At 41.3% G+C, this 16,508-nt stretch overlaps 1 protein-coding gene across 5 annotated transcripts; it reads left to right on the top strand.

Moving 5' to 3' along the window:
* Positions 1-5: 5 nt before the first annotated feature.
* LOC124057983 (zinc finger protein 821) lies at positions 6-16,471 on the top strand. Of its 5 annotated transcripts, none has more exons than XM_046386781.1 (6): positions 6-144; positions 8,071-8,202; positions 8,344-8,462; positions 9,552-9,650; positions 10,756-10,922; positions 12,500-16,471. In XM_046386781.1, exons 1-6 carry the CDS (start codon positions 141-143, stop codon positions 13,422-13,424), a joined length of 1,446 nt encoding a protein of 481 aa, XP_046242737.1. In that variant the 5' UTR covers positions 6-140; the 3' UTR covers positions 13,425-16,471. The 5 variants fall into 5 exon arrangements, with proteins under 5 accessions (XP_046242737.1, XP_046242720.1, XP_046242728.1 ...); XM_046386764.1 differs by lacking the exon at positions 6-144 and adding an exon at positions 2,507-3,144 and having other exon boundaries at positions 8,347-8,462; XM_046386772.1 differs by lacking the exon at positions 6-144 and adding an exon at positions 2,507-3,144 and having other exon boundaries at positions 9,555-9,650.
* Positions 16,472-16,508: the final 37 nt, after the last annotated feature.

Here is a 16,508-nt window from a genome sequence, read left to right as displayed (position 1 = left end):
AGGCGCGGACGCGGACTGGCTCTCAAGAGCTGAAGTTTATCACCAACGTACAGTAACGTTAGCTTTTGCTATAGGACTTCATTGCAGTCTGTGTCTCTGCCCGAGAATTCCACCTGATATGCCAGTATTCACTGGACACCATGGGTAATAACTGAATTACGTCTTAAAGATATTGAGAGATGTAGCTAGGTGACTGTACTGGTAATCCTGGTTATCATTTGCTAGTTGATGTCTAGCTAGTAAGCTTGTTCTCTATTATCTTTTTTCCGTTGACTATAAAGGGCTAACGTTAGGCTTGTTATCTGTAGCCAGCTAGCTAACGTTAACATTATGCCATTGATCTCATTGGCTGATTGACTTCAAAACATTGTGTGTAGCGTGGCTTTCATTTTGAACATTAATGTATATAATCTGTCACATTTTTATGAAACGCCGTAAATGTCATGACACGAAGAGATTAATTTGTTGAGATGGCATATTTTCTCTTGACCGTGCGGAAGAATACATTTTTACCCTGTCAATGTCGTGCTGCGGTCCGTTTACTCGTGGCAGTCAGTGATGACGACTACATGTAATGTTATGACATTAGCAGTTGAGTGGCTTGGAGCGCCACCCAGTGCTCATACACTGACTTCAGAGAAATTATTCAGTAGGATCATTAAACATTAAAGGACCACATCAGATTTTTCCGTAAGTCTTTGTAAGTATTAAAACCATTCGTAGATTCATATATTTAGACCAAGTAATAAGGATTGGAACGTGTTCAAATTTCGATCAAACGTAAATTTAAGAAAGAAATAAAATGCCAGTTAGCTGTGGTCAGTGATAAATTAACAATAATGGGTGAACAGAAAGCACTAGTTAAAAAGGATGATGTTGTCGTGGAATATAAAAATTACCCAAAGATTAAAGAAGGTCATTTTTATGACCCTAGGATTAGATGCAATGTTTGCAATGTGCAGTGAAGACCTGGGTTTAGCCTGTTATGCATGTGTTTGCAGCCTCGGTGTGTTTAAATGACCATGAAACTGTGTGAGTAAACTGGGAATCTGCTGGAATGTGCAGTGAGGCTTTTCAGATTACCTTATTACATGCGTCCAGTTTTGTGTTACATGTAGTCACTGAAATCTTGAACTTATCCAGTTATTTAGCCTAATGTTAAATTGCCTTGACATTTTTAATCAGCAAGTGAAATTTGTAGTCATTTGATCTGCTTTCTGCCTTAGCTTTCGGGTTAAATATTCTGAAACTTGCATTCCTTCTAATTCTGTGATTTTATACATTAAGAATGTCACAATGAAGCCAAAGGTCCATTAACCCAAATTACAAAACATGTTATCTAAGTTATCCCTGGTTTAATGTGGTCAAGTTTTGAGATATCTAAGACTTTTGCTGCCACCCCAAAACAATGTTTTATTGTAGCTGAGTAGGATACATTTCTTTGCCGCTTTCCTTGTTGGAGAAAAATGACTCCAAATTTTCAGTAACAATGTAACTTTCCAGAGTAAGTGCTCTGATTTGTCTCATTCGTGCTCTCATTGGCTCAACACACTTTGTTTGTGATCTGAGTGAACTGGCCCTTAAACAGTTGGTCCTTCTTAGTAAGACACCTGCCAGATAATTTTCACTGAGAATCACACTTATTTACATTGATATTAGCTTATCGCCGATAGAGACTATTATTATCTGTGTTTGTTTTGGCCCAGTGGTTAACAAACATTTCATTAAAGAAAAGCCACAGATGTATCTATGGTCATTTAGTGTCACTATTGCGTGGTTTGTCCACCAGAGAGCACTGATAAGTTTGTTTTCAAGTGTAAAATGTCTTGTAACTTTGTCATAGTTGATTCATAGCCAAATTGATGGATCATTATCAAAACATTTTGTATTGTTTGTTGTTAAAAATATTGTTATCTGATATTGTTGGTTGGGCTGTAATGTGTACTAGATATTTTGTCAAAATGTCATCTACTAAGGTCTTTCTACTTCAGTGACATTTCTTTTTTTTTTCCTTATGGGAGATAAATGTGTGTTTTGAAGCTAGATTTTCTTACATAAAAATTAGTCAATGATTTAACAAAACAAATATCGCTCAGTTTTCATTCCTGTGTCAGTGATGGAGTATGCGTAGTTGTCATGCAGATAAATCTGTTGGCTTGGCTGCTGTGGTTTAAGATTTTAGCACTTTTAGGACTTCATAAAGGGCAGGGTTTCTTCTTGACCTTGAAAATAGCAGACCATTTATTAGTATCCATTTAGCCTAATTTCACTTGATATTTAATATGATTAAACCGATAACAAAATGTTCAAAATAGTCTAATTGGCATTCATTTTGATTGTTTTAAATGGTAAAAGCATAATACGTTGTTCCTCTCACGAATATCTTCCACCTTAAAGGATAGATAGATGACTTTATTCATCCCCGAGGGGAAATTAGGTTGTCATAGCAGTCCGGTATACTTCAATACAGTGAAATTATTATTATTATTATTAATAGTAAAGTAACATTTGGCTATTTATATTTCCACCTCTTTTAGATGTTATGACTCATTTGTTAAAAGGTGTAGGTATTGAGTTATGTGTTGAAAATATTGCGTGGTTTCTCTACACTGACTGTTTCTTCTCCCGCACGACTTAAACGCAGCATAGTATCTTTAGCATGAACTCCCCACAGCGTCCTAGCATATCCCATAATCCTGTTCGGTTTAGCTTCACTGCTTTTACGTTAGAGATCAGCTGAGCTCGTGCTTCGCTGCAGTGAGTGCACGGGTGCCAACGGCTCGAGATCGGAGCAGCTCGGGGCTGCTCGGAGTCCCTCTCTCTCTCTCTCTGGTCGGGCTTGGACATCATTTTAAACCCCCTGATCGACTGGAGACAGGGCTTTTTTTTTCAATAACTGCAAGAATGTGACTCTTTTATGTGTCCGTTTTTTGTTTTTTTTATTTTTTACCCCCATAAGTGGTCCCGACTCTTCTGATCGAGTAGCCGATTTGATCATTTTTGTTTTTATTTCGCTCATCATCTGTCCTCTCAGTGCGGAATACACCTGGACTGGGTTAGGAGGAGATTCCAGGGGGTTTTTTTTGCCGGGAGTGGGCAATAATATGTCCAGGCGGAAACAGACTAACCCCTTCAAAGTTAACTGTAGGTATTCCAGGTATCGTCTAATGCTATTTCACCAGTTATTTATCTATGTCACATCCACTATCCGTATATGCGGTGGTCGTTTAACGAGAATGTGTGGAGTTATTATTGCTTCTGTAGCGACTTGCATTAACAGTGTTTGCATTGCTTGTCTTGATGTCCGCTGTAGATTGGAATAAATTCAGATATATGTATTGGGCTAAAGGCAGGCTTCCTCGTGGCATCACATGCTTTATTGCATGTTGTACATTCAGATTATTTTATATTAGCAGCTGTCAATTAAATGTCGTAGAGTTGTATAGGTTTGCATGGTAACAATATTCTAGAGTGCTGATGGATGCCTCACTTTCATTGTGGATTGCAGTTTATGTGAGAAAAGAGCATAAGAGGGGCTTTTTTTTCTTTTTCTTTATTCCACAATGACTCCTTGTATATATTCACATAATTATGCATGTATGACAACACACAAGATAAAAATAAGTGGACAGTAGCCCTTATTGTCCAGTAATAAAATCAAAATCTTTGCAAATACAATAGAATAAAAAAGGAAATGTAAAAAATATGTAAATGAACACATCTCTGGTGAATATTCAGTGTTTTTTTTAGTCACTTGTATTATCTTTGACAAACTCAACAAGATTCAAATATTGATGTGTAATGGATTAAATTGACATAAAACACATCTCGTATGTTAAGAAGAAGCAGATCAGGAGTCTCATCACAACCAGCTGGCATTGTTAAAACAGTGATCAGAAGGGACGAAGCGTTTCAACTTTTATACACCATGTATCTGCATGGCGTTAGTTCTTTTTCTGCGACATTTCAGTTTCAGCACAAGATAACAGGAAAAGAAACACTGAGCTGAGAACATAATCAGCAAAAAATAAAGCAAAGGCTCAGCTATTCAGAATGTACCCCGAACTTAAACATCACAGTTGTTTCTGTTATGTCTTTTACTAGAATGACATACCTACGGTCTCTTTGCTGCAATCGGCCTATTTGTACACGTTTTCTCATACTGATACATTCTCATACTTCTGATGAACTGAGTGCTTTCTGAGTGGCATATTGTCTGCAAGCGTCCTTGTTTATAAGCAGGGCTTTCCTGCATGCCTTCAGTGGCACTACACTCTTATGAACTGTGGCATTCCAGTTTGTATTCTAATGAAAAACTGACATTTTACCCATAAAATGAACTTTAGGGAATACTGGTGAGAGCCCTGATGTGAATACATTATTAGTGTTCCATGCCTGTGCTTTGAATTTAGGCCTTTTGACTCCAGAATCCCCTTTTTGAATATGGATTTAGATATGCTGACTCTTGAAAGTGCCCCAGTTCACGTGGGGGGATTGCCCAGTGTAATCAGCTGAAGTTATGTATGCCGCAGCCTTTCTTTCTAAACATAGTTTGTTTAACCTGCTGTTGAAATACATCTTGCACTTGTGACTGCAGTAATCCCCGTGCGATAATGAGCTCATTTGCTGGTCTGTAACGCTTCTACAAGAGGCCAGAGTGGGAGTTGAAAATCCTCAGGAGGGCTTAGTACTATGTGATACTGGCGTAGGTTAACTTAGTGTTTTAGAAAAATATGTTTTAGAAACACAAGCTCCTGCTGGGTCACCGGAGTGTGAGTTCAGGCTGTGTGTTGTGCACGCTTACTTTCTGCTTTGCCTTGATAGTTTTACCTGTCTTTTCTTGTGAGGTATGAATCGCATGCACAGAGCTGTTCCTCCATGAGAGGGTCAGACCAGATAGATAGACAGACTGACAGACCAGACAGGCAGAGAGACAGTCTGACAGGCAGGCGGGCTGACACACACACACAAAGACACGCACATGCACACACACACAAAGACACACACATGCACATGCACGCACACAGGGAATTCCAGACAATAATACAACAGTGCTGTCTGTCTAGCTATTTGTGTTCCTCCTTGAGTTTGATGTACATCAACACCAAGAAAAACTGCATTATATAAAAGTCAGTTAGGACTGGAGGTGGTACATGCTTTATGGAGGAAAGTGAACGTGTCCTTCATGTTGACAGTAAAGAGACATCAGGGTGTTAAACACTGTAGGTGCATGTATTACTTATTAAAAATACTCACTTGAGTATTTTTTCATGAAGAGTTAACTATAATGAATATTGTGCAGGTTCTTTCAAAAGTTTTTTTTTTGAGTAAGTATATTCAATTGTTGTTAACTGGACCTGGATTTTTCTAATGTGAAGAGTACACACCTGTTCTTGTCAAGCAGCCAAACTCGGTTTGCTAAAGAATAAGACGTCTTCTCCCAAATGTGCTGCAGTAATTCAGCACAAATGTTTCTTGATTGACCTGTGATTGCCAAGTGCTTCCATAGTGACATTATAGTCTTGTGTCCTGATCAAGAACCCAATCTGTAAATATTACTTTATCAAGAAGGAGAATGAGGTGCCAAACTAACCAGAGAAGTCTTCCACTGAGAAAAGACTCATCACTTCTCCAACCTTGTTGCAATAGCTGGTCACCAGTTAATCAGAGGGAGAATTGATCAGATGTCTGGCCCACCATCCTTGTACGTGCTGTGTGTGTGTGTGTGTGTGTGTATGAGAGAGAGAGACAGAGGCCCCAGTACTTCCTGCAGATTCAGACATGTGTGTTTTTGGAGGGGACGGTGGCTGAAAAGGAGAAGGGAGGGAGCTTTGAATTGAGCAGGACCCCCATCGCTTGGTGTTTGAGCAGAGTTTTGGCATTCTGTCTTTTGTCTGTTTTGTTTTGCGCGCTACCCCTCCACCCTCACCCCCACCCCCCACTGCCTCTCCTCCTCCCCTCTCCCTCTTCTGTGTGTCTGTTGGCTGATGAGTTTGTCTCTTTGTCTGGATTCAGTCAGACACTGCGTCACCTCCTGCCTACAGACACACAGACTCAGAGATAACATCACAGTGGCAGAGACTGAGGGAGGGAGGAAGGGAGGGAGCGAGGAGAGACAGATGTACAGACAGAGCCCTCGCAGTGGGGGGATGGGTATCTCTCACACATCAATCATTGGCTATGTGCTGAGAAGCCAGCTTGTTGTAGTAGCTCATAGTTCAATACTTTGGCCCACTCTACTATTGCTTATGAATGCTTTGAGTTCTGTGAGCAAAGTGCCGAGACCATGTTCACATATGAACTTCTCACCACTGGCAAAATAGTACAATGACAAAACCTCCTCAAAGATTATACCTGTTTTTCTGAGACACACAGACTGAGAGGGAGAGAGTGTGTCAGTGTTTGTGTTTGTGTTTGTGTGTGTGTGTGTGTGTGTGTGTGTGTGTGTGTGTGTGCGCAATACCTCAGGATTGTGACGAGGACCGTAATTACTTCTGTCAGTCTCAGGTAACTGAAGTCAGGATCTCTCTCCCATCTCTGATCCATGGTAATGGAGAGGGAGCACACAAGGGAAGAAAATTGGATTTTAAGTTATCATTTATTTTAGCTATCTGAAGGTGTGTGTGTGTGTGGGTGGGGGGGTCCTTGTGTGTGAATGCCAGAGGAGCCTTCAACTAAACTGTCTCCAATGAGGCAGTGTTGGCAGTTAAATACAGGTTTGCGTGATCAAGTGTGATAATGAGAAAAGTGAAGGGATTTTACTGAATCCTGCAGCCCACAGGACCTACCGTAAAACAAACAGTGGCATCACAAAGAGTTAAATGAGCCACATATGGGCTGCCATGGTATGAAGCTTTATCCTCCCCCTCAAGAGCTGATGGTATAGATATGGAAGTTACATACAAGCAGGGAGGACAGAGGGCGAGCCAGGCTGTTCAATGTGTGGGTGGTACTGAGAGAGAGAAACACACTGACTAGCAAGGCAGCCTAGCTAGAGGAAGAGAGAGCAGGCTGCTTCCCCTGTGGGACTGCAGCATAGCTGTCGAACAGAGCTAGCATGTATCTGTGAGTGTATACGTGTGTGAAAAAGTGGGGGTTGGGATGCAAATGAAGTTAATGTGTGCGCATGTATGTCAGTAGGCTCGCCACGCCGTCTTAGTCTTCATTATTTTATTTCATCGTCAGATGGCTCATACAAAGGCAGCCTAACGGCAAATAAGTTCTCCTGGTCCACATCTTGAGTGGATCCAAAAAGTTCAGAGAAAAATGGAGAATTTTATTTAAAACATACTATCTAGGAAGGAGCTGTTCATATCATAGGCTTCAGCTCTGCCCCCCTTTTTGTTTTACTGTAATGATAATAACACCATTCTGTGCTTAATCGAATAGGAAAATGTTCTGCGATTAGATGGGACACATTTTATGTGTTTTACCTTGAAAATAGCAGGACTCCTTAGCTACTCTATAGGTGAATGCAAGTGAGGAAAAATGTATACCTTCCTGTGGGATGTTTTCACAGTAGATGCTGTTTTTATGTTGCTCTGGAGATAGTAATCATACTAGGCCTCCGTACTGAAATAAATTTAATTTGTTGACATGTTTGGCTTTATATGAAATATTACAAGTTTACATGTTTTAAAAATTGACATCTGTCACAGGACACTCTAAGTTCTGCCTGTATGGCTCATGGTATGCAGAAAAACTTCAATATGATCTCATACAAAATGGATCTTCTGAATTGTAAAACTTGACAGGTCAGCCCGTTTCTCCATTCAGGGGCTCTACAACTTGGAGTGCGAGTTCAAACATTGAAATCATTATTTGCAGTTGTGTAGCCTGTTACACTGGTTTTATATGCAGACTTGACTTTCCTGGAAAGTCCCTGGAATTTTGTTGTCAGTTCATTCTCTCATTGTCTTATCAGGTAGCAGTACTCTATCTTTTCTTGAACGATGATTCAAAGGTCTTGCACCGTCCATCAAGTCTACCAAATTACCAACAAACGATTTTGAGATAGAGAGTTGAATAAGGGTAACTAGAAACATTTATCTGGCCGCTACTGTCTTTCAGGGCCATTCCACACTTCAGGCATCCCGGGACTTCAGCATACTATTAACATGGATGGCAGGGACGAATTCACCGAAGACAGTGAATGCTGCAGCAACAACTCCCAGGAAGTCCAAGAGCAGGATAGCATCTCAGGTACAGGCTGGAAAGACGGGACAAGGAGGGATTGGATGGAGTCTGTAGGCCGTCCTCGGACTGAGGGGTGTTAGTGAGAGTAAGCCCTGCTCTGTGTTCTGTTGTCTGTCTGTATTGATAGGGCTGTGTTTGCCTCCATAGAAGACAGTGATAGTGACCTTGACAACCACGGTGAAGACTCGTCCTCCAACACCTCTGCTGACGACCACATGACCACCAAGAGATCACAGTGCCGCCTACAGGGAGCGGGAGTCAAAGAGGTGAGAGGGTTGGTACCCACATCAAACAAAAAATAAAAAGGGCACAAGTTCACTTTCACCCTCAGCAAGTTTCACAACTGTGCCTCTTCTCACTTTTGTTCATAGTGGTATTGTTAATTTAATTCTTAATTTCTTTGACGGTATGCTGCCTCATCTTGGATTAGTTTGAGTGCTGCCTGTATGTTACACTGCAGGCCAAAATGTTGACAACGATCTGCCTTGAGGCACTGTGCTGTTCATTTTGAGTAATGTGGTTTATAAATGAAGTAGTTGTTATTGTGGTAAGACTTGTGTGAGCACTGAAAAGGATAAAGTTAATAAGCGGAGGGTTTTTTCAGCTCCCACCTACAAGTTGTGTTTGAAACAGCAGTTGATGTGAATGTTGATTTGGATATAAATGTCAACTCTGAGTTTAATGTATTCAATAGGAGTGTGTGTCAGTGTAGTGTTGGTGTGTGTGTGTGTAACAGTGCTGCGGTTTTAACAGGTTTAGCCTAACTAAAATTCAATCTGTACATGACCTGTAGTACATCAGATCATCTGTTAAAGATATAAAACTGGGTTTCACCTTGTTATTTTCCCTCTTCAGAAACGCTACACAATTAAGAAAAACAAAAAAGAAAAATGGGAAGTGCCTCAATTTCATGGACTTGAAGAGAACACGGCTGGTATCAGCCAATATGTTTTTGTGCCTGGACCTTCTGGTTGAAAATGTTCTGCATTTCAGCTTGTGTGTGAGTCACATCTGTGACAGCATACAGCATCATGTCACTGTTAGTGAGTCATTGGGGCTTGTGAGAATTTTGCTCCGTCGCACACTCAACACACAGAAATGCTTCAGCTGGAAATATGCGAGCAGTGACTCCACACCAGCCCAGTTAGAAAGAAAAAATGATTGCAGAGTCTAGCATTAAGCTTTAAGCATGCACCATGTGCTTATAATCAGTTCTTGCTGCAGTCTGGGAATCTTGTCCAAATAAGGATCAAAATGGATGAGATACTAAGATATCAGCATGTTGCTGTGAGGTGTTTGTGTGCTTGCCTCCTTTGCTCCTGAAATGTGTTTTAATGATGCTTGATTTTCCTCAGGAGAGTGAGGAAGGGGCAGATCACAGCAACAACTTCGTTTGTCCTCTCTGCACGCTGGATTTCAGCAGCCCCGAGAAGCTTATATCCCATGTCTACCAGGTGAGAACAACATTGTCTCCCCCGTGCTAAACAAGTACGGAACCATGAAAACAAAGCAGCTTTAGATCTTTTATTGCAGTCTGTTTCTAGGTAGGTCATCACCTCTAAAGCCCCTAAGTAGCTTTCAGCATCAGTGCTTCAGTGAAATACAGGTTCCCTCTACGGGTGTTCACTTGTATGAGCCAGTCTAGTGCTTGCTGTATCATCTAACTACACAGGAGTCTTTTTAAAACCGCATTAGGAAAAAGCAAATTGAAATCATCACCAATAAACCATAAGAGCTGGCTCACAAGTTAGTACAAGCTGTGAAATAATTATATTCAGGGTCAAATAGTTTTATATAGAATATTATATCTGATGATGGTTAATTATCATTAATTTTCTCTTAAAAATGCTGCAATTGCAGATTCATTTCCTCTTCCACGAACTTTGTAAACATCTTCCCCTCTCATTATGTCTTCACCAGTCACATTCAGTTGCTGATTTATGCATTACTCAACCTTTTGCAGAATTCACATATTGAACGCTGTGCGTGTTTTTGTTTTGTTTTTTGTTTTCTTTCTGTCAGTGTCAGACAGTTTGTGGTTCTTGCACTTAAAGTTGCTGGAAGATGAGTGTGCATTCTGTATGTTGAGGAATTACAACAGTGGCTGACTCGTTAACCCATGTGGACCATCTGGACTGTAGCACAATGACTGCAGTCGCCACATTTACAGTAGTAACTAAATGGTGCTGCTGTAAATAAGACCGGTTCTTGGCACTAAGCCGCCTGGAAGACCACATTTAAATGCTGCTCAGACTATTTGTAATATTTGAAATGTCCTGTCTTTTCTAGTGATACTAATTCATCACCTGCAGTTCAAAATATGTTTTATGGTTCATTAATGTTTCGCAGTCATACGTCTGTTGTTCCATTACATTCTTCATGATTTGCAGTCAAAACATCTTTCACTTATTCTGCATTTCCCTGCTATTGATGCAGTAATACCACTTTGTTCCTGTTCTAAATTTTGAGAACCAACCACACCAACAAGTAGACAGTTGTCATGTTTTAATATTGGAGGCGTACTTTAAACGTGTGTCGTGTTCTTATCTTGTTTTGCAGCACACAACTATGATGAGCAACACCAAGAGCTACGTGTGCCCAGTGTGTGGGCGAGCCCTGAGTTCGCCTGGCTCGCTTGGACGGCATCTTCTCATCCACTCCGAGGACCGCCTCTCCAACTGCGCTGTCTGTGGCGCACGCTTCACAGACACCAACAACTTTAACAGGTGCGGTTCCTCCCCGCTGTATCTCTTCGCTCAAGACTTGAATGCACATTGCTTTCGTTTTTTTAAAGAAAGAAATGTACAAATGCCTTAGATAGGAATTTATGGATTTAGATGCATTGTTTTGGTTTTACTTAAAGGTTTTACTTAAAATTAATAACATTAAATTTAAGCAGTTGACTTCGGTTAAAAATATCAAGTCAGCTGCTTCCATGTTTTTCAAAACATAAAAGATAAAACAAATCATAATATAGAAGAAATCATTTAAAATGGAGAGTTTATTTTTTGCTTTTGTTACTAAAGAGATGTTGACAGCGCATCTCTTTATATGGCAAAAGCAGCAGACATCACTGATTCTGCTGAAGAAACTATTTTAAATCATGCAGTTTAATTCCTCAGAATATCAAAGAATAAATTTTGCAGAAGTGTAGTGTAAAAATCCGAATCCGAGTCCAAATTGTATTTAACAGTCCTTCAAAAACAAATGTTCAGGCTGTCTGTTAGGTTTTCCTTCTGTACACTATGAAGACTAAGCGCAAATATGTCTCTAATAAAGCACACTAGAACACAATGGAGCAGTAGTTCCTGCAGTGTGAGATTAGGCAGGATACAGAACACGAGTGAAGAATAAAATTAGTACTGCACTGACAGGTTTAATGGAAATAAACTTGCATGTTGCCTAGCAACTACCACTACAGTGAAATTTAAACAGCACCAGTAGGGTCAAGATGCATAGAAGGAGAAACATAGTGAGACGTCTTTTTGACAGGAGTGAAAAGAAAAAGAAAATTCATGAGCTTTTATGTGTGTCTGAGTCAGGTGTTACTCTAAGTTCAGAAAAGTAGATAACAGCTGTGCACAGATGTACAAAATCTGAGTCTTAGTTGTGTGTAGAAAAGACTTTTGATTTTTGATATTATAGCTGGGAAAAATCAGCAGTGAGTTAAGTAAATTTCAGAGCACATTTTCTGTTCTCTTAGTGTGATCTGGCAAAAGTCGTCTCCTCTTGGCCTGCAAACAGTGTGCTAAACCCCTCTCTGAATTAAACACAGGTCACATGACACAGTGTGAAATGAACCATCTTTTCCCTCACTGGACTCAAATCATGTCAGCCATAGCAGCTTGATGGATAAAGCCAAAATCAGTTGTTTTTGGTCACACACTGTTGGCTAGTGGCAAACAAGAATGCGAGTCAGCTAATATAATAAATGTATGGTGCTGTTAGATTGCTGCTAGATTGCTCTGTTAATATCTAATGTAATCAAACATGTAATGTGTGCAGCAAGCAGTAGAGGAAAAAGATCTGATTATTAGCTCTAGAGATGAAAAGAGCACTGTTAAATTAGCAAATAAGCCATAACATTCACTTTTAAGCAGTTTAAATACAGAAATGTGCCTCACGAAGTTTCGCCAGTAAGACACCTCACTGATATGGCACAAAAAAGGTGTGGAGATCAGGGGGTCACATTTTAGAGATGAGAAAATGTTGTACCAGGAGTCTAATACTTCTGAGAAAGCCACCGGACATAAATAAAGGGATGATGATGACGTTGATCACTTCATACTGTGCCTTTTGTCAGGGAGAAGCTTAAAGATGTCCTTGACACAACCAGGATGGATGTGACCAGTGGAAGGGACCCCTGTTCCCTCTCCAGCAGCCCCATGACCAGCCCAGGCACCGGCTCCTGCCACGGACCAGGCCCTAGCCCCAGTTCATGTCAGGGCCCTCGCCCCTGTGAAGCACCTGACCTGAACTCCAACATGTGTCAAGGCCATCGTACCTGCCAGGGACCGGGCCACATCTCGAGCCAGTGTCATGGCTCAGGACCGTGCACAGGTTCTGACCAAGGACCCTCATTTCCCTCACTGCCTGATAGTCTCCTCTCTGAAGGGCCATCACTCGCATCTATCCCTGATGCTCTCAACTCCTCTTCCTCCAGCCTTCCCCCCATCCCTGACATCCTGAGCCCTATGCCAGTGTATCCCGCTGGGGTGCTGCTGGTGTGCAACAGCTGCATGGCTTATCAGCAGCTAGTCGAGTCCCAGTCGCCCATGCGAAAATGGGCTTTGCGTAGGAAGAACGAACCCTTGGAGGCCCGCTTGCAGCGTCTAGAGCGCGAGCGCACAGCAAAGAAGAACAAGCGGGCTTGTGAGACGGAAGAGGAGAGGGAGCTGAGGAGGCTGAGGGACCGCGAGGCCAAGCGCATGCAGAGGATGCAGGAATCGGAGGAGCAGCGGGCACGCAGGCTGCAGAGGGACAGGGAGGCCATGCGTATGAAGAGGGCCAACGAGACGCCGGAGAAAAGGCAGGCCAGGCTGATCCGTGAGAGGGAGGCAAAGCGGATCAAGCGACGGCTGGAGAAGATCGACCCAGCTCTGAGGACACAGATAGAACATGATCCTGCTGCAATGGCTGCCCTCACAGCAGACATGAGTCTCTTTCAGTTCCCCTGCCCTATGCCTGTCCCTTCCATTGATAATGGTCTGTTCATGAAGCTGCCCTAATTGGACCAGGCCACCGGGGGAGGGGAGGGGACCAATTGGCTTCTAACGGCATCATTAATCTCTACGCTCTGCCATCAGGCTGCCATGGTCACAGTGAACCATTCCCAGCTGGTTTACTTCCAGCCTCGTCTGTGATGAACAGCTTCACACACAAACTGCTTTGTTAAATACAGCAAAAACTACTTCAATTTCTAATTTATTACAGTCTAGAAAACCTTGGGAACAGGGTTGAGAATGTTTCATGTTGTATGGATGATGACATAAAAGCATGTTGTAAAGAGATTTATCTGTTTGTCAGTGGGCTAGCAGATTTAACACAGTTCATTCTAGTAGGAGCAGTTATACTTCCTTTGAGGGGAAAAAAAAAAACCTTTTTGCACATGGACCTTCAGTAACAGGAGTGGGGACTTCGTAGCCACAGCCCCCTCCTTCCTGGTCCACTCTGCCAGCCCAGTGACTTGTGTTTACTGGTAGCTACACCTCTCTCTTCAAGCTGCCACCATGGGTTCCTGGCACGGTCATATTCAGTCAAACTACTACCTCAGCTGGCGCCGTGGTTGCGCACTCTGTCTTGTGGCTTACTGCGTTCCAACTCCAGGCTTCCAAAGCTCTACATGTACTGTACACTACTACAGAGGATGCAGGTTGTTTTTCCACACTTTGTATTTATCACTCAGGCACTTTAATAGGACACAAACATTCACAGGAGCAACTGGTTTACGAACGCACACCACCTGTATTTCCCAGGTTTAGGGAATCTACAATATATCACCCAAGCAAGAGCCACGTGAAGTCATTTTTCCAATCAGCATTAGCCCTCTAGTTGGCTGCAGCTCTGTTGGTACGCTGGTGTAGCTCAGATCCACTAGTCACTTAAGTTTGGAAACAGAGGTAAGAGGACCGTAAATAACCTCTAATAACCTCTGCGATTCCCCTGCAAAGTAGACTGTGGATGCCCTGAAGACTGATCACCATCTAAAGTCGTCAGATGGCCTACCCCCACCCAGGTTTGTTTCAGTTGTTTCTTAACTCTGAATGTTTTGCCCTATTGAACCTGCCGAGTGTTGAGCAACATTCCCCCTCATCTCCTGGGCTGTACAACTTAATGCATTCGCCTCTTTACATTCTTCTTTGCCAATGTTTGAATCTATTTTTCCTCTCCCTACATTGTTACACTCCGAATATTCTGCCAGTGTCTTTTTTCTTTTGTTGTTTTTTTTTTTACATTCTGTGTTTCAGAGCTTTTTCTTTGGCTCATAATGGATCAGTCTGTGCTGCTGGTATTGTACTGTTCAATACATTAGTTACCTCTTATACATCTGGGGCTCATCACATTAAGTAACATTGTGTTAAAATGTTCCAGAAGGGTTTGCAATGATTCAGTTCCTAATATGTTACTTGTTGACAACAGAATTTGTCACATTACTTGAATTCTGCCTGCAACATGTTTTCCTCATAATGAGTAAAAATGACAACATATGAAAGTGGGTTATTATTATATAGTGGATCATAGACAGAAAATGCAATTTCTCTAACAATCACGTGCTTTGTAAAGCTGCCGTACCTCCCATATAAACTGAGGTTTATTTCTATCCTCTGTCAGGAGAATTGGTGAAAGATAGATTCATATGACAAAGGAACTCATTTTAAACAAGTGTTTTTGTTTTGTTTGTTTGTTTCATTGATTCCCCATCCATTACTGAGCACTGGGGCTGATTTCACATACAGCCCATACTGGGATACAGATTTTTATTAATCTATATTCATTAACCTCATTCCAGCACATATTTATGCAATATGATGTGAATATATTTTTCTTGTGAAATTGTCGGGATTATTTTGTTACCGTCAGTGGTATGACATTGATTTAATAAATTAGAGGCCGTGTTTGGATATCCCTCGTTCAATTTCCTGCTTGTTTAGAGTTTACCTCCAGTTTTTCTTGACTTCACTTCTCCAGATGCAAACATTTACAGTGTCAAATGAGCAGTTTCTGAAATATCAGAGACGAGGACAAGTACCGGTTCTGTTTGAGTCACTCCTAGACGAGAGAGTTGATCTACCTGGCTGTTATTAACAAAAGAAAAATGATACTGGAATTTTTGGTTTCATCCTCAGCAGCTTTTCTAGGAGTGCATCAAACCTCTATGCAACAGATGTGTTATTTATTCCAGTGGAAATTAATTCACTTTTCGCTGAAACTATGCAGAACACGACTTTGATTTAAATGGACTTCAATGTAAAGAGTTTAGCTTCTCAGGCAACTTAACTCAGTGAGAGGGCTCAAAGCCTGGTTTCAACACCCTGCTCCATAAAAATCATTCATAGATATATCATATGACAGTTTTGGGCAGTTGTGTGACTGTCCTAGAGACGCTTTGTCTTCAGAGATGTTTTTCTCTTCCTAGTACAGCACATGAAAGCAACAGGGTCTCACTGCCATCCTATTCATGACATACTGTACTAAGGGCAGATCAGCATTCTCAACAGAGTCTTCAGGTGTCATTTATCTCTCTCTTCTCTCAGACTATGAATACTGGGTATTCTCAGAGGTTGCTCTTTGAAATTGCATTAATCGCCCTCCAGTGGATTAATGCGACAGAAAACTGCGGCTTCTGTGGTCTGACACACTATTGCAAAGGTTACGTTGGTCTTTACGAGCAGCTCTTTCAGTATGGGTTAGCTAAGCACTGCATGTCGTGAAACTGCACTTGTCCTAGAATGGTTCAATATAAGCTTGTGTTCTACTGTTAGTTTATGCCTGCCTGTTTTTTACAGTTTAATCAAAAGAAAAATGTTGTTACAGACGTTGGCCTTTCTATATTCTATCAGGATTTTCTCTCAATGTCCATGTTTACAAAACAAATCTCGCTGAACAAGGCCAAATGAATGGGCTCAAATGCTAATGAGAATATTCATGCTTGCTGCGATATCAATGCATTCTGACTTGTTGGGGATGCCATCCTCTGTTACTGGATTAACAGATGTACAGACCGTGAAGAAACCTAGTTAAAAAAATGTGGAAATAAACACTGAATTTACTACTACTATGGCAGTGTCCATTATTTTATATTCAAGTACACA

The sequence above is a fragment of the Scatophagus argus genome, chromosome 1 (genome assembly GCF_020382885.2).
Source record: "Scatophagus argus isolate fScaArg1 chromosome 1, fScaArg1.pri, whole genome shotgun sequence".
Taxonomy (NCBI): domain Eukaryota; kingdom Metazoa; phylum Chordata; class Actinopteri; family Scatophagidae; genus Scatophagus; species Scatophagus argus.
This window is presented reverse-complemented; position numbering and strand designations above follow the sequence as displayed.

Excerpts from the sequence above, each read along its gene's own strand:
- LOC124057983 (XM_046386754.1), top strand. The coding sequence starts at position 3,105 with ATGTCCAGGCGGAAACAGACTAACCCCTTCAAAGTTAACT. Across the intron at positions 8,463-9,551 it reads AGGGAGCGGGAGTCAAAGAG|GAGAGTGAGGAAGGGGCAGA; the intron begins GTGAGAGGGTTG and ends GATTTTCCTCAG. Across the intron at positions 9,651-10,755 it reads TTATATCCCATGTCTACCAG|CACACAACTATGATGAGCAA; the intron begins GTGAGAACAACA and ends CTTGTTTTGCAG.